The sequence below is a fragment of the Falco cherrug genome, chromosome 3 (genome assembly GCF_023634085.1).
Source record: "Falco cherrug isolate bFalChe1 chromosome 3, bFalChe1.pri, whole genome shotgun sequence".
Classification (NCBI taxonomy): Eukaryota; Metazoa; Chordata; class Aves; order Falconiformes; family Falconidae; genus Falco; species Falco cherrug.
The window spans coordinates 99,361,684-99,388,936 of NC_073699.1; the positions used below are offsets into that span (position 1 = coordinate 99,361,684).

Consider the following 27,253-nt stretch of genomic DNA (forward strand, 5'->3'; position numbering starts at 1 on the left):
ATGGACGTACCCATGCTGGGGGAGGTCAGTCCCACCACACTGAGCTCCCAGTTCCAACCTGGCCACCCTGGGGAGCCAGTGACTCCGGGGCTGGGGGACAGAACACCCACGGGGGCTCCCAGCCAGCTCCCCTGGCACCTCACTGCTTCATGGCATTTATCACTTAGACCATAACAGCAGGGAAAACCCTGCTGCTGCAAGCACAAAGCAAGCCTTTTGTGGGGGAACATCCAGCAGGACTGATTAAACGCTCTGCTTCTGCTTGTTGGACTGTACCAGCTCTGGCTGAATCTCCATAAAGGCATATATGCTTGAAAAAAACCCCACATAATAAATTCAGAAAACAAGATGGATGGCCAGTATCATCTTACTTAACACTGTAACAATCCTGATAGTGAAAATCAGGTAATTCTGTCTGGGCTGCAGGGAGATGACAGGATTGTTTTGGCAGGTCAGACAATCAAGAGATTGGCTCTGCCCTGCGTTACTCAGTGTTATGACTGGGGTTGATTTGTTGGTTTTTTAATTCAAGGTCTTAGTATGGATTGTACATCCTGCTTATTAGACAGTGTATTTTAGACTCTGGTTAAGATTAATATTAAACAAACTCCCAAACAATTAAAAGCAATGTGCAGTTGGACTATAACCATGGGGTTTTTCCACCGATTAACAAAGTTCAAGATGGCAAATGACTAGTCTGACATTGCTAGCAAACAGAAAGTGCTTCTGTTTATGTGCCAGAATTTTGAGGAGCACAAAAAGTAAAATGATTGCATTTTCACATTACCTCATTAGATATGCTCCTTCCAACTTCAAATAAATTCAGGGCAGGGCATGTTAACAGGCAAGGTTTGCTAAAGTACATCTCCTTTAATAGTAACAGAAGTCATGATAGCACAGCTTATGCAAAGCAGGTACAGCACAAAACTAGGTTGGCTTGTTTTGGTTTCTTTGGTGTGTACTGATTGTACACCCCAAGAAGCACAACTATCCCAGTGTTTCTGAAGCAGTCAATCAATCATGCATTCTGTATTCTCAAAGGTCTAAAACCATGAAAAGCCTAGCTCAACTGATGCTAACCTGGTCTAAATACCGATTCTTTGCCATCAGAAAATGGCCACATTTTCTTTCCAAATTGTTTGTCATGGCCTTGGACAAATATGTTTATGCAAATATGTGAGCATGAGTTTTCTTAAAAGCTGTATAAAAAATATGAAAGTGACATCTAAGATTAACTTCAAGACAGTGGTGCTGGGTGCACAGCTGGCTGTGTTCCATGATCATCTCTGCCTGATAAAAAACTTCTACATAAAATGTTTTCTTCTATTACAGCAATTTCCTCCAGCAGCAGTACCATTAATGCATTGGGTGCATTATGAAGATCCAGAAGCATGAAACATTCTGCAAAGACATTCATTCCACCAAAATCAATTAACACATACAAATCCTGCCTCAGAAGAGCCAAAACCTACGTCAAGGGCAAGTACATTGACCTCATGCCCCTTCCTTTCACTACTCCCACAGCACGTTACCCTTCCAGCTGCCGTGTTGTACGCGGCTGAGGCATTTACATATTTAGCAATGGGTATGCCTTGTCCGTCTTCCAGGAACTTGTCCTGTCTCCCCTTGACCCACATAATGTCATTCCCTGGCAGGAGTTCCCCCTCCAAGCTCCGCTCCCTCTCCTAGGCGGGACAGGGAAAGCAGCTGTGAGGAACACGTATCCACAGGGGCTGCTGTTCTCCTCTTACGCTTCCTGAATCAGTCAGTGTTAAAACAGGTTAAGTACCATCCAGTCTTCCACTTGAGTCGTATTGTCCTTCAGCGTTTTTACAAAGTACTTTGCATCTGAGCACCGTCACCTAGACACAGCTTACTATTTGACCGTGAAACCTGATTGTACCAAATACAAGCAAAACGTCGTTTTGTTTTTAAATCCCAAGTAAACAGTCTGTATTCTAACACACAATAGGTCTGTACCAATTAAATACAGTATGGCAGTATATAAATTACAGTTCTTTACAGTAAATAGTAAAATACAAGAGTCCACTTACTGTACACAACAATCAAAGAAAGAACAGCAGCTTTTCAGTAAGGTCCCAGGTATCTCAATCATTCACTTGCTAAGAAACAAAGAAGAACAGATACAGCAGGCCATTCACTTCACTCATTTTTACCATGTTACTTTACAAAATATCCAGAACGCTTGTACAGGCATCTACAGTATCTACATGTGGAACAACCTTCTTAGGAATTCATGAGCACCAGACACAAATCCCTCCATCATTCCCATTATTAAAATAAAACTTTACAGATTAAAATTACTTTAGCAGGTTCTATTTCATCTCAATAATAACCAGCAAGTAACAAGTGCAAAGTCTGCAATCATGATCCATTTACTGCTTCTTTGTTTCCCCATTCCCCACCTCCCCCCCCCCCCCCCCAAAAAAAAAAAAAACAAACCACAAAACCCCAAACCCCAAAATGTTGTCCTCTCACACCCTTGCAGTAATACTGTTTTCTGCAGTCAAGCTGCCCGGCTGGCTTATGTTAACACGTGAAATGCCAGACATACAGCTTCAGGCATTGTTAGTCATTTCCATCCAATGCCAAGTCAGCACAGTGGCAGGCCTCTAGGAAGACAAGAAATACGAAGCAGTTGGATATTTCAGTGTGCTTAAACACGGAACATAAGGCTGCATGGTGCCCAGTGACTAAAAGAAATGTGGCACCAAGTTATCAGTTAAAACATTTACAATAGAAAGATATAAACAGCAAATGTGTCAGTCTAAAACAAGTTCTTTGGTAATTAAGAACAGCAAACCATAGTTGTTGTTTCTCTCCCCCCCCCCCCCCCAAATATGGATTTACATCCTGGTTTTTCCACAATAAAATATTTTTTGTTGTTTAAAATATATCTCCCAAGTTGTTGCGTAACAAATAGTCCAGTACCTCAGTTATCTACAGATCAGCTTTAACTGTATTTTAGTGTGCAGCCACATCTGCCCACTGGCAGACAAACTATAGATACACATTCATATATATATAATATATATATTATTTATAAAAAAATTAGAGAATGAAGTCAAGGACTCTAGAGAATACACATTCCATATGGACAGATTAAAATGTACAATAGCTTCAAAAATCCATAAAGTTTTCTACACAGGGATGCGTGTAGTAAGTGCAAAAATACTGCAGTTTAGTTAATCCAAGATTTCCTGTTCTCCTGTTTCCTGGAAAAAGCAGAAGCTGCTGCATCTCCTGAATGGCAGAGGACTTCTCCTCCTGTTTTAGGAGCGGATGATGAGCCTTGAAGCACAGAACTTCTCCGTTTCTCCGAAGTGGAAGATGCCTGAGACCGTGAAGTGCTACTCCACTTCCTTGCAGGAGCTGGTGCTTTGCTGAGGCGCCCAGGACGAACAAAGACGCCGTGTCGTGGTTTGCAGTGGAAGTACTCTCTGCCTCTTACAACTCCATCATGCTTCCCTTCAATGAAAATAAACACACAGAATTAATTGTTGGTACTTTCATTAGCACATACAATTGTAGTGTTGCAGTGTGAATACCTTTGTTTATCTCTCAAATAATCAAGATTGTCAGTGCTGAGTGACAGAGCCAGGTGCACACACCAGGTGCTAGGGAGAGCAAAACCTCGAAAGGAGGGCTCCAATTGTGACCAAAAAGATGACTTCCTGAACTATTGTTTTGTCAACTAGCAGTTTAAAAAGTCAAACATTTGTTCATTTCACAAAATAAACTATCCTCAGAACCAATTGCTTACAAAGCCTAAACCTCAGCTCCCAGCAGATCTCTAGTACCAGTGTTACTATCTATGAAACTACTAAAAACATTTTTTAGAAGATTGGAAGCATCTCTGGAGGAGCTGATTTTTTCTGACCCCTCCAAATTGAAGTTACAGAAAACCTGTGTTTTGTAATTAAGCTTTCCCCAGTGGAAAAAAAAAAATCAAAACTAAAACCTCTGAAAGCTACAGACACCAAACCAATTTGACAAGCGATGCCCACTATTAGTACTGCCCACGAACATGCACACTGATTTAAAAAAAAAAGAAATCTGCCAATTTTGGGCTTTGCTTGTTTTTCTGATCTATGAAAACAGATGGGTACAAAAAGAACTACCACAACATGCCAAAGTATTACTCTGCATACAGCCAGAAGAACAGGGCTTTAAGACAGTTAAAAATTAATCAAAGCATCCCTATAAACAGGAAGCCTAGAACTGGGCGTAGCAGGTACCAAGCTGCCGTGAAATTTGAGGCACTTTCCAGGACTGAACAGCATTATGATTGTAGTGCAACTTTAAAAATAGATCACACTAGCTGCATAGATAACCCAGAGTATATTTAGTCTTACCCAGCTGAACATTGAGTTCCACTCCAACCCAGATGCCAGCTGAAAAATCCACCGTTCCAACGTATCTCACCGTGCCCATCTTATTACTTCCAACACAGACTTGTTCACCCACGGCCATCCAGCTAGGCAAGACGTGGGCTTGATCTGCAGAAGCACCTTCTTCACAATCGGAACCATCCAAGTGGTCCTTCCCAATGAAATCGTCTATGGAAGTATCAGGATAAGCCTCGTGGCCTTTTACCAGTGCAGAACAAAAAGGGCTTTCCACAGCACCTGCAAGCCGGTCACCGACTGCTGCGGCAGAGCTCAGCTGGCCCACGTGTGCGCTCTGCTCCTTGTCAGTGCCTTGGGGTAACTCCAAGGCGCTCACTCCGTTAGAGGAGACGAGGGAACACGACTGCGGAGCTGTCGAATGGTCAAAGTCTTTTCCATCTTCAACGCCCATGAACTCTGTAAAGGAGTGATCCTCCAGAATGTCCGTTGTGTGCTCAACTGTTGCTTCACGTGCTGAAAACTCAATTATACGACAGGTATTTTTGCTGTCTGAGGAACTTAAAGCTGAAAACGATCCAGCGGTGGGTAACTGCTGAGAGTCTCTGTCAGTGGCATCGAGGGACAGTGGTACTTGTTCCGTTAAGGCACTGTTTTCTTTCAGTGGTAACACAGATAACTTTTCTCTCGCTAACTCCTTTTCTGACTCTCGACATTCCTTGTTCGAAGAAGATCTTAAATCATGTGCAAGAGATGATCCTGAGGGATCATTAGAGTCCAGCTCCTTCGTGTGACTGGCTAGCTGGTCTGTGCTATCACTACAGGGAACAAGCATGTCAGACAGAGTAGCATTAGAGGCACTGTGGGAAAAGTAGCCACTAGTAATACTGCTAGTGGTGGGGCTGCGGGATACCTCTTTCTCAAGAACACGTGAACTCATGAAGTCTGATTTAGAAGAAAACCACTCCCTGTTCTCCAGGCTAGCATTGTAAACACTGAAGTCAGCAAACTCCTCCGGTATGTAAGGCCGGAAATTTTGAAAACTTTGTGGACTTATCAGCTTCTTATTAATGGCCTCCAACTCACTGTCTTCCTCCTCTGAGTCCTGCAAAAGAAGGGAGAGTGGCATGGGATTAGGAACCTATGACAGTAAAGTTTTAAAAATAAACTAACCTTCCTTGATTTTTTCCCTTTCTGAATGTGAAGAATTATATACCTTTAATATTCTTCAACTGAATGGAAGACACTTATAAAAAGAGCTGCTGGGAACATATCCTGCCTACACTGAGCTATTCAATTTTTAGAAAATAAAGATAAATTCTAAGTATTTCAGTAAAATATAAAGCAATAGAGTTTGGTATAAGGAAAGCTCACAACATGAAGAAGTTGTATGTTGGCATATTTTCATCATACTCAAGATTTTTAAAGCCATGTACTATAAACTCCCCCCCTCAACCCCACCCTGGTTTAGACTAATTAAACCAATTAAAGGTATTCTATAGAGCTAATTGACCACCTAACAAGATAAACATATGAATGGAAGCAGCCTTACAGGGTGTCCACTGCAATCCCAATTATTGAAAACTATCCTGCACAACAGGATTTTCTGTTAATCTGATACCAGCGAAGCTAAATATTTCTGCTTACCCCTGACTATCACACCTGAACATGTTCAGGATGTTTGAAAATAAAGGCAAAAGGATCATGTACTACAGTGAATTTTCAAGGAAGCATTTGTATGCAGGGAAATAAGCATCATTAATCAACCTGGCGGAATTTGGAGGTACATCCCTGAATTTCCCTTTGCTAACGAGCGTGATGCACTGTGACCAGCCCACAAACGTGGCTTTCGGAGTCCACCTGAGGACTTCAGTCTGTCAAGACGCAGCCGAGAAAAACCCCAGCAACATGGTTAGGCTGCTCCCCCCAGCACAGAAAATACTGCAGGCAGGACTCCACATGCATGCTTTTTGAAGTACTTGATTTTTCATATAAATATATGCATGTATTTATATATATGCATATATAAACATACGTATATAGATACACAAACCTGTATTAAAAACACATACATATTAAAAATGGTTAGTTCACAGCAAATTCCTATGGGAAAGAATAGTATTTTCAGAAAAATGGAAACTGCTGCAGTACTTAAGTTTAGAGGAACTCGGGCACCTATTATTTCTCAATTCCTTTATCTGCATCATGTATTTCAGCTACTGATCAAGGCAGATCCTGTGTGATATCTGAAATAGTTCAATGCTTTCAGACACCTGCCATGAATCACCAATGGTAAAGGAAAAGCACAACACCTAAGCAGGTGACCAACGAATGAGAATACACCAAGTTTAAGATAAACAACCTCTTGAAAATGTTTCCTATACGTCATAATAGCCAAGACTGCTCAAATAACTTCGTACAACAAAGCTTCAAATACACAGACAGCAAACAGGTTTGTTCAGTTTGCACGTGTCAGAATAATCACAGAATTGTTGAGGTTGGAAGGCACCTCTGGAGATCATTTAGTCCACCCCCCTTGCTCAAGCAGGGTCAGCCAGAGCACATTGTCCAGGACTGTGTCCAGTCAGGTGAGTTTTGAGATCTCCAAGGATGGAGGTTCTATAACCTCTCTGCACAACCCATTCCAGCATTTGACCATCCTCACAGTAAAAAAACATATGTTGTGTTCAGATGGAATCTCATGTGTTTTAATTTGTGTCCATCGCCCCATGTTTTAATTTGTGTCCATCACCCCACATCCTGCCGCTGGGCACTACTGAGAAGAGTCTGCCTTGTGTTCTGTTGGGTGGTTTTATGCACTGATAAGATGTCCCCCCGAGCTTGGTCTCCTCCAGGCTGAACAGTCCCAGCTCTCCTCATACATCAGATGCTTCAAGCTATTAATCATCTTTGTGGCCCTGCACTGGACTCACTTCAGTAATTCCTATCTTTCTTGTACCAAGGAGCCCAGAAATGGACACAATACTCCAGACACAGCCTCACTAGTGCCGAGTAGAGAGCAAGGATCACCTCCTTCAACCTGCTGGCGATGTCCAGTATACTGTTGGCCTTCTCTGCTGCAAGGGTGCACTGCTGGCTCACGGCCAGCTTGCTGCCCATGAGGACCCCAAGACACTTCTAGGCACAGCTGCTCTCCAGCTGGACAGCCCCCAACGTGTACTGGTACCTGGCGTTATTTCTCCCCAGACGCAAGACACTGCATTTCCCCTTGTTGAACTTCATGAGCTTCCTCTCTGCCCAGTTCTCCAGCTTGTTGAGGTCCCTCTGAATAGTAGCACAACCTTCTGGTTTCATCTGTAAACTTGCTGGGGGGAGGCTCTGTCCAATCACCCAGGTCACTAATGAAGGTGCTGGAACAGTACTGGCCCTGGTACCGAGCCCTGGTGTAGACCGTTGTGTCACCAGCCTCCAACAGGACTTTGCACCTCAGAACACAGCCTCTGGGCCCAGGTGTTCAGCCAGCTGTTAATCCACTCTCCACCTGTCTAACCTGTACTTTGTCGGCCCATCCATGATGTTGTTATAGGAGACAGTGTCAAACGCTTTACTAAAGTGAAGGTAAACAACATCCTCTGCTCCCTCCTCATCCACCAAGCTAGTCACCTTACTGTGGAGGGCCACTGAGGTTGGTCAAGTGTGACTCCCCTTTTGTAAATCCATGCTGACTAGTCCCAACCACCTTCTTGTCCTTCATGGGTTTGGAAATGCTTTCTGGAAAGGTACTCTCCATCACCTTCCCAGAGACAGAAGTGAGGCTGTCCAGTCTGTAGTTAGCTGGATCTTTCTTCTTTGTCCTTCTTGAAGACAGGAGAGATACATTTGCTCTCTTCCAGTCTTCAGGTACCTCTCCCTATTGCTATGACATTCAAAGACAATTGAGAGTGGCCTAATAACAGTATCAGCAGCCAGCTCCCTCAGCACTGTGGGTATGATTAGTTAAACAAACATGCAGTTTGCTTAACTGCTCCCCACCCTGGAGGTACTCTACCAGGGCAAGTCATCTTTGTTCCACACTTTCTCTTGGGTCTCAGGGGCATGGGATCCCTGAAGGCTAGTTTTACATATAAAGGTTAAAAGTAAAGACGGCACTGGGTATGTTGGCCTTCTCCAAGTCATTTATGACCAGTTCCCCTGCCCTATTCAGCAGTGCAATTAACTAAAACATCCTCATAGGTATATATTAGAAAATCCATGCTTATGTAACAAGCTCTTTCTCCCAGCCTGGAGGTGGTGGTGGTTTTTTTTCCTAGTTTTTATTTGTTTGAATTGTAAAAAGAACTGTAAAAATGTTGTAAATGACTCCACTCTCCTTTCATCCTCCATTTTTTGAAGTGATCACTACTTGCTATGACCCTTATCTATAATAAGGTCTCATTTTCATTCCTACCACGTTCAAGCTCATAGCAGACATAATTCAGTCATATTACCCATGCAGAACGGCCTCTTAAGCTGAATCAAGATTTCCAGTACTATTAAAATTCACGTTGGCAGAGCAATCAGTATCTGAAGAAGATGCTTCTACTTGGGTAAGTATATCTGACAAATCCAACCAGATTTCAATTATTAATATTTGTTCAAGTAAAGGCTTGGCATCCTTTGCTTACTAGTTTTTACAGCTCTACTTCAGAGTTATTTCTCAAACAAAATTTGGATGAAGGCTTTATTTTGCAATTATATATTTCTCTGAAAAGGAGTATTATGAAAAGTCACGTAAGACTATTGAGAATGATTTATATTATTGAAGATCTTGTTCTTTACCTCTGAAATCTACAGGTAGTCCCTTTAAAATTGAAGGACAACATTAATAGCCACTTTACTGAGACTATGAATACCCTTCTCCAAGCACTGAAGCATTATACAAAATGTCTTTTTTGCATATTAGAGTATACCTGTTGCTTGTCTGTGAGGGACCTTTTCTTAATCATTCTGCTTACTCCTTCCCTTTCACCATTATTGCTCATGCAAAAGTAAGTTTTGCCCTATGCAGAAACTTGTAGTCTGCTGCTTCTAAAATATTACAAACTCTGGTGTTTATCAAATACAGTGGGTTTAAGATACTACATGAACTCCAAATCGATAAGCATTTAATGATTTCTACTTGATACTACCTAAACATCCACTTGAAACCACACCCAGAGTTCTTTGTTTCCCCTCTGCAAGATTCCTCATTCAACTGAAAGAAAAAAAATTTCTTAGTACACACAGGGCCCCTTTTCAGGTTCAGGCTGGGTAAGAGTCACTGTAACTGAGAAATGGCTCTGCAGACACACAGACATTGGTGACTTGATAAGGAAAAGTCAAACAACTAACCACATTGTCAGCTGTGTGTCATTTCAGGTTTATCTATCATCATAACCACAAAAGGTAAGGTACAAAGAACCAGTCTTATTACTAGAACATGGGTTGTAAAGAATGCTGTAACTAGGTGATGAGACATCACCTTGTGACAGACAAAAGATGCCCCATGTGGGGACAAGAAATATTTCCTTTCAAAGCCTCTCTTGAGCCTCCTGACTAGGAAATTCCAGAAACAAAGCAATTTCAGGGTTCTTCAAATTCCTGCGGATGTAAGATGTGGGGGGGGGGAAAGAAGGAAGTCACCTTGTACTGCTCAGGCTATTGGTAAGAAATGAAGATAAAATCCTTGAAAAATTGTTAAAGAAACTGCAGCCACTTCCCTGGGAAGTAACATAAAGACTATAATGAAAAATAGATTTAAGAAGGGGTAACAGAAAGAATGTGCCAGCAACAACTAAGGAGACAAGACCATATATCAAGATTTAGCGATTTCAGAAGCAAAGTAAGCAAGAACGCAGAGCAGCTTCTCTATACTTGCTTTGAAATAAAGATAATGCATAGTTAAAGTATCTCAGTTTTCAAACTCCTAGATTATACCTCCCAAATAACCTCAGAGATGTTAGTCCCCATTTTACTAATTTAAAAATCAGTAGTATTTATTTAATAGTCGTTGTACCACCAGTGCTTCAATTTTCATTGAAGCAGTTTTCATAGGAGGATTTGCTCTTAAGCCAAACCCCCCTTAGATGTGTTAATTACAGGCAGTATTCAAATACTTTCAATATGAAAACATTTCATCTGACCTTAACATAATTCCACTGTACTTGCATATTACACCAAACATGCCCTTACGTCATGCTGTTCAGCAATAGTTGCGGTATTAAATGCATGTGGAAGTACTGTCTGAAATTTTAGGTTGAATGCTCTGTTTCAGGGCAACTGAATAAAGGTATTTTTTGTTAACTGCTCCCCCCCCTTTGACAGATGTGTTTTGAATATTCAAGAAGAGTAAAGAACAGATCCCAGAGAAAAATGAGAAAAAGACCAAACATCATTCTTACGCCTACTTTGATGCAGAACATCAGTCTAGTTGATCTTGCTAGCTTCCTGCATGTTTAGTCACTTTTAATTCTACAGCATTTTTTATATGTTGTAAGATGCAAGTAAGCATCACACCAGAAGCAACACCAATCATCCAGTGATTAATTAGGAGTATGAGGCTCTGTACCTTGGTGTGATCATTTACAATATTAATTAATACTGTGTAAACTTCACTTTCCATCAGATAAAGAGGAACAGTCAGCTAAGTTTCACGTGGAGCAGTGACGCTGCCCTAGTGTAATCTCTGAATTCATTCTGAGAGCACTATTCACCCAAATATGTGAAATATATACTCTGTCCTAGTTAAAACATAGACTTGCTCCAGCTCTGAAAAATGAGAGGCAGCCTAGGAAGCCTACATCTTACAAAGGCTTCCTTCCTAAAGGGATAAAAAAAAGCCAGAAGCCATTCTTTGATAAACTCAATGCCATAAGCTAGCAAGGCTATGTAAAATAGCTGTCACAACGTCCTCCCCACTAGCGGCTGCTAGTTCTTGCCTGCCACCCCAGTATCTTACTCAAGTGTCCATAAGGTGATCAGACAGTGCAGTAAATCCAAATGAAATACAGCTCCATGGTAGTCTAGCCATCAGCTGGATGGATCAGTTCCCTTGATGTGACTTACTATGCAACTGACCAAAACGCTATGTTGATGCAAGGGAGACGTCAGTGCAAAAGTGTAGAAGCAAGCAGCTGAGAACTGAAAGAACAAGCTCTTTTCAGGGCCCTGTTGGCTACAGCAGCTTTACGGTATTCAACAAATTAGTTCCATTCTAATTGGAAAAGCCTCATGCAGGATGTTGCCCTTTTCCAGCTCAGAAAGCTTCTGCTTATCTGTGGAAAGCAGCACAGGCAAATGCCTCAGTTAATTCAGGGCATGCGAGGGGTGGAACCCTGATTTACTCAAGGGATTAAAACTGCCCTCAAGTTGCTACAGAAAATTCTGTAACGATTTAGTTTCCAAGGGATGTTTTTCAACATGCTAGAAGATTCTGTCTTCCAAATACCTTCATACTATTTGTATCGGTAACTCAGTGTGAGTCACCATGTCAGCTACCTTATGGAAAATTAACATGACTGAAAATAAAACAGCTGCTTCTCAAAACCAGCAGCCAAGCTTCAAATATATACAATAGAACACTCAGGATACTTTGGTATAACAACCTACAAAACAGCATTAAAAATCCAGACCAGATTTTTTAATGGCTCAGCTATATGGTAGGAATGAAAATAACCGTCGAATAGGAAGAATCCATCACTAGTACTTTGTGGTGAGAGGCCTATAATACTTATGGGAAATAATTTGAAGTTTCTGAATTTTAAATCTAAAGCTCTGATTAAAGCAAGTATTTACAGCCATGTTCCACAGCCCAAAACCAGAGTCCATCATACAGCAGAAACGATGATACAACTTTTGTTGAAGCAGCAGTGAGAAAAGGATTTTTGGCAGGTGAAGATTAAAATAAAAGCCCTCCACCTCAATTCACCACTTGAATTATGACGAAGACAGGCTGCAGATTAATTAAGAGCACCAATCTTTAGTCATATTACTTCCACATCAGGCAATGAGAAGCTTTTTATAGTGTGCCCAGCACCTAAATGCATGGTTACTTACACCAAATGGGATCATTCCATTTACTCTGGGGTATAGTCACAAAATCTGGGTAACATACAAGGTATATTAGAGTGACAACAACATGGTTCATTAAACCACCCTTTACCTGAACATTTCTGCCCTGTAAAAACTAAAGCCTCCCCTCTCCCGCCCACCCCACAAGACAAATCATATATGAATATTAAAAAAAAAAACGAACAACCCAAAACAAAACAAAAAAACCCAAAACGTAAAAACCCAGCTGTTAGTTCCACTGACAGATCGCATTTGCAAGCCAGGCAAGCAACTGTTCATTATAACAATTACTTACAATCAATTATATCCACATGCTACCACACCCACCTACACACCATGACACACCTGCTGCGGCAGCATAAGCACTTTAAGCCCACCACCAAACGGTCCTGAGCCCACCACCAGGCCTCGTAACAGAAACCGGTACAAAACTTACAATCTTTTCCTCACGTACGCTATTACTTTCTACGGGCATGCTGCTGGCATTGCTTCCTGCAGGCACAACGCAGCCAGCGCAATGCACCCGAGACGAAGGCATGCTCTGAAAAGGTTAAGACACACAACGTATCACACAAGCCACGACTCTGACCACAGCGCTAAACGTGTGCAGGTTAGAAAGGCGTTAAGACATGACGAAACACCCGTGCTGGCCATACAGACATTAAAATTCAAGTTAATAGGTAGAGAAACTGATATAGCAGAGTTTAATGTTGAGGAATAAAAGTCAGAATTAACACCATGCTAGAACACTGTTTCACAGAATTACGTTTTACAGTATCTTGTTGGAGAAAAAAAATGCAGGTTACTGTTATTTTAAAATAGAAGTACCTTGCAAAGGAGAATACTTACCAAGAAGTGAAAAAAACCCCTACAAGACCCTTGTGTTTCAGGTAAAAACCAAAACTCCAAAACCCCACCACATATAAAGAACAGCCTAATTAATTTTACCAGAGAATTACAAAACTCTCTTGCAACAGATGCACGCTGCAATTTGTCAAGTACACAAAATCACTTGATCTCCTTCAAAAAACACAAACAACAGGTGGTTTTCAAAGATTACCTCTTGACTAAGCAGAGGTCGGCTTTCAAGCGGGGTCTTCCTTTTATGTTCCTCTTTCACTGGCATTAAGGGCTTGAAAAACTTTGGTGGCTGAGGAGAAAATGCTTTAAAAGGGCTGGCCATTAAAGCATGGGAATTCTCTGCTACAACACCTAGGTAAAAAGGCAAAAATACTGTAATTCAGCTCTTCATATCTTGACTGCAAGAGCATAATTCCAAAAAACTGAAGGTTAAGCCATGCGTTTGGCAAGTTGCTGGCTACAGAAAAATGTCAGTATTTTGGTATTTAACCACCAGCCCAAGCACAAGATAACACAGAGCTCAACAAGAGGAGATTACGCCCTTCTGAGAAGTCCGGAAACAGAAGGAAAGCAAAGAATAACAGTTTCTGCCCCTCTGTTCTGAGGCTCCAATATTTCTCTTTTATATTTCAGTCATAAAAACAGTGGGAAGTGTCCTTGAAAGTGGAACTGACAGCTCTTTGTTTCCTGTGCCTCACCTGGGTTCACAACACTGCAATTCTGCCCTGGTACCAAGCCACTAATCCTGCACAGCCAGGATGATCAAAAAGGAAGTTACAGGCAAGGAAGCAATGAATAAATTCTCAGTCCCACTTTATTGCAGCAGTATCTCTACCTGTATTGCCTGATCAAGAAGAATGTGTTATCATTTGACTTGACAAAAAGAAGGCACCTGCGACACACTGACATGGCAGAGCAAATATCCAAATCAATAATGAACCTGCAAAAGGACCCTTCCCCACTTTAACAAAAGCACCTTATTTTTCAAATTCATAAAAATAACAGCAGTTCCTTTTTGTCTCTTTTTTTTTAATTTATTTTTTCCCCTCCTACTGTTGTGATTCATGTTTAGCTTGTTCTTCCGCTCTCCTCTTGGCTTTTTGGACACCCTCAACTTCCCATCCTTTCCTGGATGTCTTCATGCATTTCTCCCTTTCTCCCCTACTTCCACATTATGTTCAGCTGCGAAAGCAAGCAGCTAGATAATGCATTTAGTAGGAAAAGAGCACTGATAATTTAATTCTCTGTTTAATGCAGTAATTAAAAAAACACAAAAACTATCATTACATATATACTTTAAAGACTCACCGCTGCCATCTTTGCTCTTGCGAGGTGACTCCCTGGGTAAAGTACCATAACATGATACATCCTGATAACTGGAACAACAGTCAGATATATCTAGGTGACTTTCAGACCAACCCTAAGAAAAAAAATACATAAATACGCATGCTGATACAGAGAAACCTGGAAAAATTAATAGGTAAACTCAAAAGCAGGTTTTTTTCTTTTAAAAAAAACAAAAGAAACCTGAAGGAATGTCAACTTACTGACTTAAGAGAGTTTTCCTGTCTCACATAAATGGATTCTTTATAAGCTAATTAGCTTTTCAGTGAGGTATATTGTTTCACTGTAACTTCCCCCCTCTTAAATCAGTTTTTACAATTCTAATATGAAGAGCAGAGAACAAGGTTTAATTAAAGATAATAGGTAATTAGTGCAGCACTCTGAAGTTACATTATGTATACATACCATTAAAAATATGTTTTCCTTTTTTTTCTCTCAAATGCTCAAATACATCTTGCTTCAAAGAGGGGGGGTAAAAAAATCTGAGAACGTGCAGCATTTGTTGTCATGTTTACATACCTTATCATCTTCATCACAGGCAGAAAGATCTAGTCGGCTACAGGATACCTACAGAACACCGACAGACAGAATGACAAAATGTCTATTTTTAGTTATAAAATGCAATGCCTTGAGGAGACACTGTGATCATTTGGTCCTAACAACTTCTCCATTACATCTTTTAGATAAGGTTATTTATAGGGACAGCTGTTTGTGCTGTATGAACGGGTGACAGCAGAACACATGAAACGCACACAAAATGGAAACTCTCTTTTCACACTATGAAAAAATTTAAAGGGATTTTGAAGAAAGTAATCTGATTCAGGGCAGATTATGCTAAACTACTTCCAAAACCATCAAAACAAATATCCTTATCAGAAGAGTTTCGCCCAACCCTCCCACTTCCCTGCCAGCTCTGTTGCCTGCTGGGATGGACAGCTGTGGGCAGGGGTTTCAAGTGCCTCGTGACAGCTTCCCTACAGGTTGGTTAGTCCTCGCTCAGAATAATCATTACTGTATCCCATTGTGCAAGCATCACATCAGCACACAAACAGCACCCCCTGCCCATTAGTACTAATTTACCAGAGGATAAAGAGTCCTTACGTTGTGGACATTTGGAGTGCTGATGCTTCTGCGGATGTTCCTCGCCTTGGTGGAGAGTGCCTCTTTGACTGTGACTGCCTGTGTAAAGAAAAGAACATGCTAAAACAATGCCATGGTCTCCTCGTGAGAAATGATCATGCAGGATAGAAACTTTTTTCCCCAGTGCGGCTAACAGCAGCAAACAGGGCTTGCATTTACAAAATCTTCATTTGCATGTACAACCACCAAAATCTGTAGCTGAAATTAATTTGCTGGCCTTTGTCTGTTCAGGTTCCTAGTACTACACCGTTGTTAGCTATAGCTACTACACCCACCACTACTGGAATTCTATATTTCACTGAAGTAACTCAGTCTTACGTTTATCTGTCCAAAGTTCTCTATCAAAACCCAAACTGAAAAAAAAGCAACACTTAGTATTTTTAAAAGATCAATCATCTCTACTTGAAATCTCATGATCCAGTTCAAAAGGTGCAAGAAGTGTCTTTTCCTTGCCTGTCTTAGTCGTTCAAGGCCCAGAATGTTCTCCACTTGCAGCACACCACGGGTGTATTTCTCAATGTACGTTTCACCATCAGACGTGCCCTCATTCTCACTCCTTGCGGCCATCAGTGCTAAGGTCTCCCGATCCTCAATTTCTTCTGTAGCCTAAATTATAAGTTAGACTATTGAAGTTTTTAAAAATTAAAGCCTATTGTTTTTGATGTATTGATTCACTTCTTTAGACCTTCTCAATCCAGAAATTAATTTGGATCTATAATCCTTAACTTTATCAGTAATCCTAAATCAATGATCCAGAACTTCTCAATATAGATGTAAATGATGCTGAACTAGGAAGAGGTCATGTTCAGAAGTTTTGCACATTTGCTGTAGTCAACGTACTTCTAGAAACAATGCTTATATAACCTGAAATCACAGACATTAAGGATTAATTAATGACAACTCCCTAAGCAAGTAAATGCAACTTCCTTCCCAAATCTTAGATATGCCATGCGATTTATCTGGAGTTTAAAATTTAAGTACTGCTGCACAAAAGTGACAGCTATATGGTGACAAGAGTATGTTTTCATTTGTCCAGTTTGTGTACCTTTAAAATAAATTTTATTGTACATTTACAATTTGTGCAAGCTTTTTCTATAAAGATCAATTTATACTCCTGCGAACTCATTTTCCCAGCTATTCTGTTTTCACTGGCCTGAACATTTCCAAGTACCGTCTACAATCTTCTTGCAGACACTAATGTGATTTCAACAATAGCTCTACTACAAGAACTCAGTTAAACACAGTAGAAGAGAAAATAAAAACCCCACAGGTTTCCACTGTTTAAAGATAAACATTATCTCCTCACTGAACTTCGGTATATACACTTTGGCAAGCCGCCTCATACCAGCAAAGCAGGACATTTACTTCCCCATCGGTATCACCCACTGCGGTAAGTCATTATGTTTGTTTTGGTGAATTTGCCAGAGAAATACAGTACACCTTACCTTCGGTATATTGGATACTATTTCATATGTCACTCCACAGGCATAATATATATTTTTCAAAGATATTCTCCTTTTCAGGCTCTGGGTAAAACTCTAGGAAAAAAATGTAATTTTCAATTATTGTTTTGCTAATGATTATTTATGACATCATGACAAGAAATAAAAGACCACAATGCAAAAATGTATTTTACCACAAAAGCACATTTTTCAGGACCATAATTTAGCAAGTTCCTTTTTAGCATTAACAATAAAGTACTCTTTACATCCCTATGCTCAGTATACAATGCTACTAAGTTCAATCAGTAACAGTTTTTTCCTGTTTTGCGCTGATGCTCTCTCCTCGTGTAACAGCGAGACTGCAGCTGTATGTCTCTGATGTACAGACACCATCTTTTCTCATTTTGTCAGCCACCTGTTAAACAGGTAGAAAATTCCTTTTGCAATAGCAAAGCATAACTCTGCTTTCTAGCCACAACTGAAACAGTAACCAGAGTTTTCACTGCTGTAATTACAAGCTTAACATGCTTCAGTGTCAGGTTAGTTAGCCTTTACATCGCTAACTTAACTTTCACCTAATAAGGGATTTTAGATACACTAAACTAGCAAAGGACACTATGCCAAACACAAAAAGGCATGGAATTCAGCTGCTTAGCAAGTTGCTTAGTAGTACAACAGCTGGTTTGTGCTCCTCCCCCTATTTGCAATGCAAAAAACTGAAGCAATTCTGAAATATGTTCTAGGTCTCATCTGGGAAACAGAAAGGAACATCATTTCAGAGAGCAGCTCATTGTCTAAACTGATGAAGCAGCAAAGCAAGGGGAACAGCAACCACTCGTGGCCAAAGGAAACACCCTACCCAAAATCACCATGTTAAAGGGGGTAGCATGGCCACATTTGGGTAGTGCTGGGAAACAAACCTAGTCTATAATTGACAGAGAAAGTCGCAAAGAGGAAGAAAAAAGAAAAAAAAGATCTGTTGTGTTTACACGAACATTTGAAGGCTCCAAAGATGCTTTCAGGAGCAGAATGCCTACAGTCACCCGGTACTAGAGAATCTACCACAAACTTCCAGAATCAAAGAACGTTTCAAGTTGTATAGACAAGAAGGTAAACTTATTTTTTGTTGCAACAGGAGCACCTGTTGCATTTTGAACCAGGCTGAAAAATGGACACTTCAAAGGAATTAACCAGAAGCACACAGTTTCACTGCAACCTATAAAGATCTATTTTACATTTGTCTTTCGAGAGAATTAGAGACCAAACTTATATAAAATGAAGCAAGCAGCTAAGAAAACATTAATAAAATTAACACTATGAAATAAAATTAATAAAAAATTACATATACATTTTTTACCTGCTTATTATAAATATTGGCTGCGATCCTTTTGCGTAATACCAGTTCCATTGCAGCAGGATGGCTGAGCTGCACAGTAGTCTTCACTATTAAGTAAATTCTCTCATTTTGAGGTGTTACTCTATTCAGGTGCACTGAATCATGGACAGAAGAGTCCCAAGCAGCAGTGGCTGAAACCTACAAAGACAAAAGAAGTGGAGGAAGGAAAGGGAAATCAAAGATTCAACTGGTATAATCTGCAATGATGTGACATGGAATAAGACAGTTCTTCAATGAGAGAAAAAACAAGCATCACTGAACAAAGTGGAGTCAAACCTCCTTTCCATAGTAAGGAATTTATCAAAAGAAGCACAAAAGAGGTGGTAAGATATTGGGGAAAACAACTGCCAGCACGATCCCTGCACTGTGCAAACTCTGCCCCAAAAGCATGTCTTCACACAGCTGGAGACAGAAAGGAAAGCAGAAGCAGCACTGGAGGTGCTTATTATTCCTTATAACAAATCCTATTCCATCTGTATTAAAAGTTTATTAAATTCAGCGTCAAATCTCCCGTCTGTGTTTGATTAGGTTATAAGGTCCCACACAGAATAAACATGCTCCCATCCTTAAGAACATCTTTTGCCTTCCTCCTGCCTGCTCCCCAACTTCGGTGTCCCATTTATTCTGGAAATGGTCTTTAAAGCAATGGCCTGAGCTGGTGCAGTACATGGAAGAAATGAGCTAAAGCCATTACAAAATGGGTTCAGAACCATTCATTTCCAACAATTCCCAAACTTTATATTTAAAAAGTAATTGTGTACTATAAAGGAATAAGTTTTATTGAAATATTAAGATTTGCCTAGTGTGCACAATAAACAAAGTAGTTTTCTCTGAAGAATCAAGAGCCTGCACGAGGAATGATGAAAGGGTGAGGAAGGAAGAAAAAGGGATTTTGAGTCAGGCAGCTGGATTATTCTTTTGCCAAGAAAAGCTAAGACTTGTCACCTCTGAATCAAGGCAGAAGAGCTAACAAGTCATATCCTCTTAAATTCTAAGGTAATAGGCCAGAAAATCAAGGCAGCACTAAATACCAACAGTACTTGTAAGACAGAAAGATAGTAATAATGATTAAATATATACAAGTAGAAAATAAAACATACAAAGAAAGTGTTAACATAAGCTGCAGTTGTCAAGAAGGAGGCTAGCTAACAATTTACCTCATCATCACTGTGTTTTATGATCGGCAGATAAAAGAATGGACTCCCATGCTCCTTTGGTAGTATTGAGTTAACTCCTGATGCATGGGGACCTATAAGTTGTTCATTGGCACTGAGGTCATCAGCTAATGAAACAAATGTGCAAAGAATGAAATAGTTTTATATCGAAGGATATTAATATAGAAAGGCAAAGTTGTAATACAAAGCTGTAATAAAGTCCTACTCATACTTCATAATACATTTAATCCTAATAAATCTTATTACGAGACATTATTTTGAAGACTATTTCAGCATACAAAAGAAGGGAAATAAAACTAAGCTAAGACTCAGCCTGAACACATTCTCACATAACCTAAACAGAATTCAGAACTATTTATCGGTATTCATCACATCAACGTACCCAGCTGGAATATTTCTGATTTATCCACCTGTCAGCCTAACCAGCTCATCTCTTATTTAACTCACTTCTAATGTATCAGGGAATCTTTAAATTGAGAACAGCAGTTCTGGCTACATTAGGCTTTTAGCTAAACAAACAAACAAACAAAAACAAAACAAAAAGAACAAAATCCCCCAAAAAACCAACAGCAACAACAAAGAGTTGTACAATGATCCATCAATGTGTTCAAATATCCTGTTTGATCTTCTGTCTGTTAATCTCTGCTGATAATGAAAAAACAAAAAAACATTCCTTGTCAGCACAGATGAAGGGAAGAGTGTGTATAATTTTCCAAAAGCAGCTTCTAAAGCAGGTATTTATGTGCTGCCTATGTAACCACGTCTAGTAGCCCACTGCAGTGCTGGATGTGACAAGGCCTGTGGATTCTCTTCTGCTTTATGTCCAAGTTTATACTTACAGACTTGCTTCCTAAACAGCCTTTGGATGTGGTGCTAATTCTAGTCTCTCGTTGCTTACGGTGTGTATCTGTGTCTTAAGAATGTAAATGAATAGGCTTCTCACACTAAAAACTAAATATCTTCACAGGGAGAACATCTAGATTCTCTACCAAAACGCTTGTTGTAGCGCTAACACGTTCTTCATTACTCAGCTGTTTAAGACTCTACAGATACCTCAGTGGAAGGAGGTCTGAAAGCACTGGAAGTTTTTCCATCAGTGCTTTGATGACATGTGGATTTGTACATCAAAAAGTTTACCGGATTTTCTTATCAGCTGTTCAATTTAAACTAAGCTTGCTCTCTTACGCTATTTTCTGTTTTACAACCCACCCTTGTACTCAGATGTTCCCCAATTTTTATCTTTATTTTAATATAGTTATGTTTAATTATTCCACATACAGAATCAGAAGAAAAAACATTTTGCAAGCCATATCAGACAGTGTCATTGCCAGGACTTGTTTGAGTTCTTAAGCCATTTCAGATTCACTCTTCCATTTACCAATATTGATTGATTCAAACTCATTCCCCAGATCCAAGTTTCTGTTACAACATACCGTTTAAATCAAGGAAGAGGACAGGTATATGTGTTTCCATTCCTGCAGGTGGAATCCTGAAACAAAACAAACTGCTGTCAACATGGAAGGCAAATTCATACCTAAGCTAATTTGGACAAACAGATCTCCATGCAAGGTTCATTAACTGTAACCAGTGAGTAAAGCTGTCAACTTCTTGATGGCAAATATGAACGCCTATGTTGCACAGGCAATATTTTGTTTATCTACACATGCAGCTAAATGTAGCGCTTTGCCAAAACTTCATTCACACTGCCGAGCACATTCAGTTGCTGTGAAGATGAGAGTTTGAAACATCCTGTTCTGTTTCTTATGAAGTTAACTGACTGTAGTCATCTCATACATAAAGCTTAGCAACCTTTCAAACAACCAGATACGTAACTACTGGCAAGGCATAGTCTTTATATCAATAAATACACTTTTAGCTATATGACCACAGCTTGCTTCAGGCGGATAAGGGGAAAAAACGGGAGGAAAGAATATCACTACATCATTTACCCAATGAAGGAGAGATATTGGGTATTATCAGAGATTCAATGTACACTTGATTAGAGCTGTATTTCTTGTCCACACTTTCCCAAATCTAACATGTTGCAGTCCTCACTTTTGCATGTCAATTCAACTGATTTTAGTTAAAACACAGATTTGAATGAAATTAAAAGAAATGTTAGAAATTCAAATGAAACAGAAGAGAACACATCCTCTGAAATCAGAATTTCTTTGCTCTCCACCCCTTATCAAATGAAATTATCGCGTTCTACTATTCATTTTTGAGCCACTCTTTTTTCTGAAAGGTGTCAAACTACAGGATAATTTTCTCAGAATTTTGTAAAACTGTTGAATACTACGTTAAATTCAAAAGCCATCTCAAAGCTACTCTATGTAATATGCTAACTAAGCCAACCTTTCTAACATTCAAACCAGCGCCTGACCTTCTAGCCTTCTGCCAACTGAGTGTAATTGGTAGTATTACAGGAAAATGTAGAAAGCTCTAAAACATCCTCAGATTTTTACCTTGTAGTGTGCAATGCTCATGTAGAAAACGCTAACCACTCCAACAGTTTTTCTGAACATACCAATTTGCGGGGGCACCGGGAATTCCACTGCCTGGTGCTGGAACAAACACCGCATTCCTCTCTTCTGTCAGCCCTACCCACTGTTCCACCAGCCGGGCTTCTCGTTCTATGTCATCCTCAGATTTTTCTACAGTGAAAGAGAACAGTATTGTATATGAAGTACATTTTTCACGGTCTAAGCAATAAATTACTTATAACAGGGACTTTTAAGCCTCAAACCTTGTTTATTGCTGATCTTTTGAATCTGCTCATCTAAGTATTCTCTGCGTTTTATCAATGCATCAGACCACCTTTCGCGTACACAGTTTAAATCTTCTTCCTAGCGTGGAAAGAGAAAAAAAGTTATTAGGCTATGCGGTTAAGATTAAGCAGTGAATTCTGTGATCATTTTATCAGAATTAAGATGAAACAGCTTGCATGATGCAGAAAACTTTTTTCCCCAAGTGACATGCACAGTGATTAAGTACCTCATCACCCACGAATGGAAGCTTATTTGCTTTTAAGTCTCAGATTCCAACAGGAGGAAAAGAAAATGTGACTGCCTCAGTTGCTGAACAGAATTATATACCACAAGTGAATTACTCACAGAAGTGGCTATCAAACTTTTTAACAGCATGTGGAATAGGAAAAACAGGTATCATCAGTTGACTGTAAGTTCTCCTGAAGATTAGACAGGTCAGTACGCCCTCAAACCTGCCCAAAATTCCATTGCCAGCAGCTGCTATCAGTGCAATTAAAAGATTTCTCATGCAAACAAAACCCAACATGCAATCATGCTTTGTGGTATCACAGAAAATCTGGTTTGTTCTTCTCTGTGATATGTCAGGAAGCGCATAAACAGCCCGCAAGAAGTTAGTACCTTAATTGATACTTTTGAGATTGCTTTAAAACCTAACACATTATCCTAGTAAGGGATGTCAGCGTTCTCATCTAACTGGTTTTACTTCTGTAAGGCTGCCTATTAGAAATAATTCTCCCACGCAGAAGTCTGAAAGGTACTTTACTGTTTTAGGCACTTTCTCTTCTGCCCGTCATCACCTTTTAAATCTCTTCTGTTATATTGTCTAAACTGTGACTGCCTTATATTTATCACCCAAAACACCTGGCTCAAGGTTTGGTTTTGTGCAGATAAGAGAAATTGCTTCACTGAAGCTTCTGTATTCCCACTCACATCCTCCCCTCTCTCTCCCACAAGATTTTCAGAAAACTGCACAACATAAAAGGTAAGAGTGTTTTCTTTAGAAAACAAACAAAAAATCCTGTGCTCCTAATTTGGTTGGGAAAGATGCCTGCAGCTGCAGGTGGTTGCTCTTTTCCCTATTATATTCACTGGAAACTGTTTTCATTCTAAATTAAAGTTTCTAAGCTTTTATTCACATAGCAATTCATGTAGCCAGTTAGGAGAGCCGACTGCTGAGTTCTAGAGAAGAGAGCACACTGCAAGAGTACAACGTCACGAGATAAACTGAAATAGCAGTGGTTTATAGCCCAGGTAGCCTCTTTAATGCACAGCACATATCTATTTCAAAGCTGATTTTGCTTGCTCAAGTACGCTTGTTCATTTGAAAGTTGCTGGCTATTAGCATTAGCTGTGCCCCATGCCACAGGATTGACAGCAACAGCAGCAATACCTGGTAACTATCCATATCACCACCATCATCCTCCTCCTTCTGGTAGGAGAAAATAAATTTTGTAAAACACAAAAAAACCATGCATTTCTCTCAACAGAAACTCACAGAAACACCCCAAAACATGAACACAAACATTTCTGCCACAAACTTATAACACATTAAAATTACAACATTCAAATAACCAAAGTCTTATTAACAGGTAGAAATAGATTCTTCTTCCCCACTACAGACTACAGCAGCTCAGCCATGATTTGAGTGTTAGTGAATCTATTTATTAAAGAACCAAAACCCCACGGAATACAGTGCCAGAAAAAGGACAGAATCAAGGTTTATAGTTTCATCTGTATTTACTTTACTTGTGGTTCTAAAGGTAACCCTTCTGACAAAAGCACCTTGCTTCTGTGGGTGGCCCATTCCACTTACTCCTTGCCATCACTGTTAAAAATCATGCTTTATTTCCAATATGAATTTATCCAGTATCAGATTGAAGTCATTCATATTTCTTAAGGACTTTTTCTGCTACATGAAATTGCCCTTTCACATTTAGTGATGGCTATTCTTGATTCTGCTCAAATAAAACCTCAGTCCTTTTTAAAAAGGTAAATAGTATCTCATTAAGACATTTTCTCTGCTAATATTCATTTCTTTCTGCTTTTCCCCTTCTCAACTTCTGCCATCCCTATAAGGGAGGGAAGCATGGCACTAGGAATCTAGTATTGGTCACCTCTATACAGAAAGGTAAAAACAACTTTCATATTCCTGGTGCCTTGTGTATATCCAAATAACACACTTGGTACTGTATCATTATACACTGAGTTATAAACAAAAAAAGAAGCAGATTTAGCACCATATGCTCACATTATATGTATTAACCTCAAACGTGTGTATAACTGCAAAAAAACATACCATGTACCAGTGTGCTAAGGTCCCTTTTGGAATTATATTGGGTTGGCTCTAGAACAGCAAAACCAAACCAAACTGAAGTGAACAACTGAACCGTCTCACCTGGTAGCTGTCCAAGCCCCTTTGCAGTTTGGTTGATCTGGCAGTCACACCACCTATAGAGACTGAAAGAATTGCTTCTACCATGAGAGGCAATGTTCCTGAATGTTGTACGGGTTTCACTGTCACCTGAACTCTGCGAGAATGTCCCTGAACAGGCAATGAAGAGAGAGAAAGAGAAAAAAAAAAATCAGAAACTAAGAATAAAAGTAAGAATCAACTTAAGCATGAGTAAGAAGACAGGGAAAAGATACATACCTGCCTAAGCTGGAAAATTCCCCCTGTGTTTACATCTTTTGCCTGATGGAGTTCAACTGCAGTATATTCTCCCATCTCATTCAATTCTTGTATGGAAATCCACATTTCTATTCTTCGAGTTACTTCATTCCACCTAAAAAGACATCCCCACAAAAACTAATGGTTGCCTCACCAAAGTATATTTTTGTGCACCACAAGTATTAGAAAGCCTTTGGAAAGCTGATGGAAGCATTCATGTATAATTTATTTGTACCTGTCTCTCAGCGTCCTAGTTTTAGCATGAAGAGAATCAACTTCCCAAACGGAGCTGCCATTGCCAGTGCATCTGTGACCCCACACCTCAATAGCAAGAGCTCCTTCTGAAATGAACTCCAAAAACTCCTCTGTGACGTTCACCACATAGTCCTGGCAATGAAAAAAAAAAAATAAATCACATCCAATCAAATGAAATCTCAACTAGTTTGTAAGGACACACCCAACAACTAACTACCTGCATGGTAAAACCATACAGTTTGGATCACAAAGCTTGACTCTGGGCAAGAAAGTTGTGAAACTTCTCAGCAATTCCCGATTCTGCATACTGCATTTCATGCTTTGAAAATTTCTGTAAAAACAGTGTTAGAGCCCTAATGATTTTCTTAAAGTCACTGAACTTACCAAACAGGTACATAATAAATGTCATTACATAAACTACATTTTTCCCCATGCATTAAAGATGACATCTGAATTTAAGCGACCACTAATTAGAAGATTTTTTTCATTTTGTTGTATTTTGAAGAAGTGACGAAGTGAAATATTATGGCATGCTAAAATATAGTCAAAAGTCATTAGTTATATGACTTGATTCCTTCCTCCTTTCCCCAACAAAACAAGGCTCAGAGTCTAAACAGATTATCTCAAACATACCATCCTACCGGTAACACTATTTCATAATAGCAGTAGTTACCTTACAGTGAGAGAAGGTCACTGTAAAATGAGCATCTTTGCTCTGAGGTGAAGGCACATCTGGATCCACCACTGGTGCCGCTACGGTTGACTTGCATTGATCCCAAAATGTATATTGACAAAAGACAAAGTTGGAAAGATTAGGTGGCAGTCCGGTTGCTTCTTTTATTTTCACCTGAGGAGACAAACCAGACGTTGTCATAAATACGACTGTTTCTTCTTCAACTGTAAATTGTTTAAGCTCCAAGTATTTAATCCAAAAGTACCAACAGCCAAGAAGAATTTTTAAAGGACTCCTCCAATCGCTTAGTAAGGATGTTCCTATTTAGGAAACCTGTATTTTGCATATACAGAAATACAGATGCAAGGAAAACATATATCTAACTTGCCCACCCATGTACGTGTTTTCTTTGAGGAAGCTGATAAACTCAAGTGGAGAATGAAGCACTTGTGACAGAAGAAATGAAATCCAGACGCCACCCACAGATACTACATTAGATGATCAAACAAACAGTAGAGATGGTTACACAGAAAAACTGTTTCCCCTTCTGCGTCTGCCAAGGACAGCCCTTGTAACTTCAGTATTTGTGACACAGACCTGTGTATACTAGAAACTAATGCAAATTAATTCAGCCACTGGCAACCACAGACTGACCTACACTGAACTGTAAGAAAAGAAATCTCTCTTTTCTCTTCAGAGAATTTTAAGCAAGCAATAGCCTACAGAGCTTAGTACTTCACATCAGACTGACCACATAGTTACAAAGCCTTGAAACTTAACTTCACCATGTGTTCCCACTTACCCTGCAGGACAGCTTTTTTGCTCTGTGAATAATTTCTCCATTGTTATCCATGACTTCCAGACTCCCACTCTCGCTGGAGTTCTCTGATGAGTCATCTCCTTCTACTACACGTTCTGGGACAGACCCAGTGACTCGCATTACTTCAACATGCAACCGTCCTGCAACCTAAGGCAAGACAAATACTAAGAACCTGTGCACAAAGGACATAAAGGCATTAAGATGGTAGACACCTAACTCCAGGCGTGCAAAGGCAGAACTGAACAGCTCTCAACCACCAAATGAAAAGCAACAATGTCAAAAAAGAGGAGAGAGG

At 39.8% G+C, this 27,253-nt stretch overlaps 1 protein-coding gene across 7 annotated transcripts in view; it reads right to left on the reverse strand.

The window, feature by feature from the left end:
* Positions 1 to 850: 850 nt before the first annotated feature.
* The window catches only part of KIF13A (kinesin family member 13A), a 120,443-nt gene continuing 94,040 nt past the window's right edge, over positions 851 to 27,253 (reverse strand). For 2 of the 7 annotated variants that reach the window (XM_055705424.1, XM_055705429.1), the window contains 20 exons: positions 26,941 to 27,105; positions 26,139 to 26,312; positions 25,446 to 25,597; positions 25,193 to 25,325; positions 24,938 to 25,084; positions 23,933 to 23,971; positions 22,521 to 22,620; positions 22,302 to 22,428; positions 21,208 to 21,263; positions 19,757 to 19,881; positions 18,561 to 18,737; positions 17,207 to 17,299; positions 16,215 to 16,367; positions 15,723 to 15,800; positions 15,141 to 15,188; positions 14,586 to 14,697; positions 13,477 to 13,628; positions 12,853 to 12,957; positions 4,377 to 5,472; positions 851 to 3,489 (listed from right to left, as the gene is read on the reverse strand). In XM_055705424.1, coding sequence (XP_055561399.1) covers positions 3,203 to 3,489; positions 4,377 to 5,472; positions 12,853 to 12,957; positions 13,477 to 13,628; positions 14,586 to 14,697; positions 15,141 to 15,188; positions 15,723 to 15,800; positions 16,215 to 16,367; positions 17,207 to 17,299; positions 18,561 to 18,737; positions 19,757 to 19,881; positions 21,208 to 21,263; positions 22,302 to 22,428; positions 22,521 to 22,620; positions 23,933 to 23,971; positions 24,938 to 25,084; positions 25,193 to 25,325; positions 25,446 to 25,597; positions 26,139 to 26,312; positions 26,941 to 27,105 — 3,519 coding nt within the window. In that variant the 3' untranslated portion in view covers positions 851 to 3,202. Of the gene's footprint in view, positions 3,490 to 4,376; positions 5,473 to 12,852; positions 12,958 to 13,476; positions 13,629 to 14,585; positions 14,698 to 15,140; positions 15,189 to 15,722; positions 15,801 to 16,214; positions 16,368 to 17,206; positions 17,300 to 18,560; positions 18,738 to 19,756; positions 19,882 to 21,207; positions 21,264 to 22,301; positions 22,429 to 22,520; positions 22,621 to 23,932; positions 23,972 to 24,937; positions 25,085 to 25,192; positions 25,326 to 25,445; positions 25,598 to 26,138; positions 26,313 to 26,940; positions 27,106 to 27,253 lie in introns of those variants that run through there. The other 5 variants (XM_055705425.1, XM_055705430.1, XM_055705426.1 and 2 more) reach the window with 5 other exon arrangements.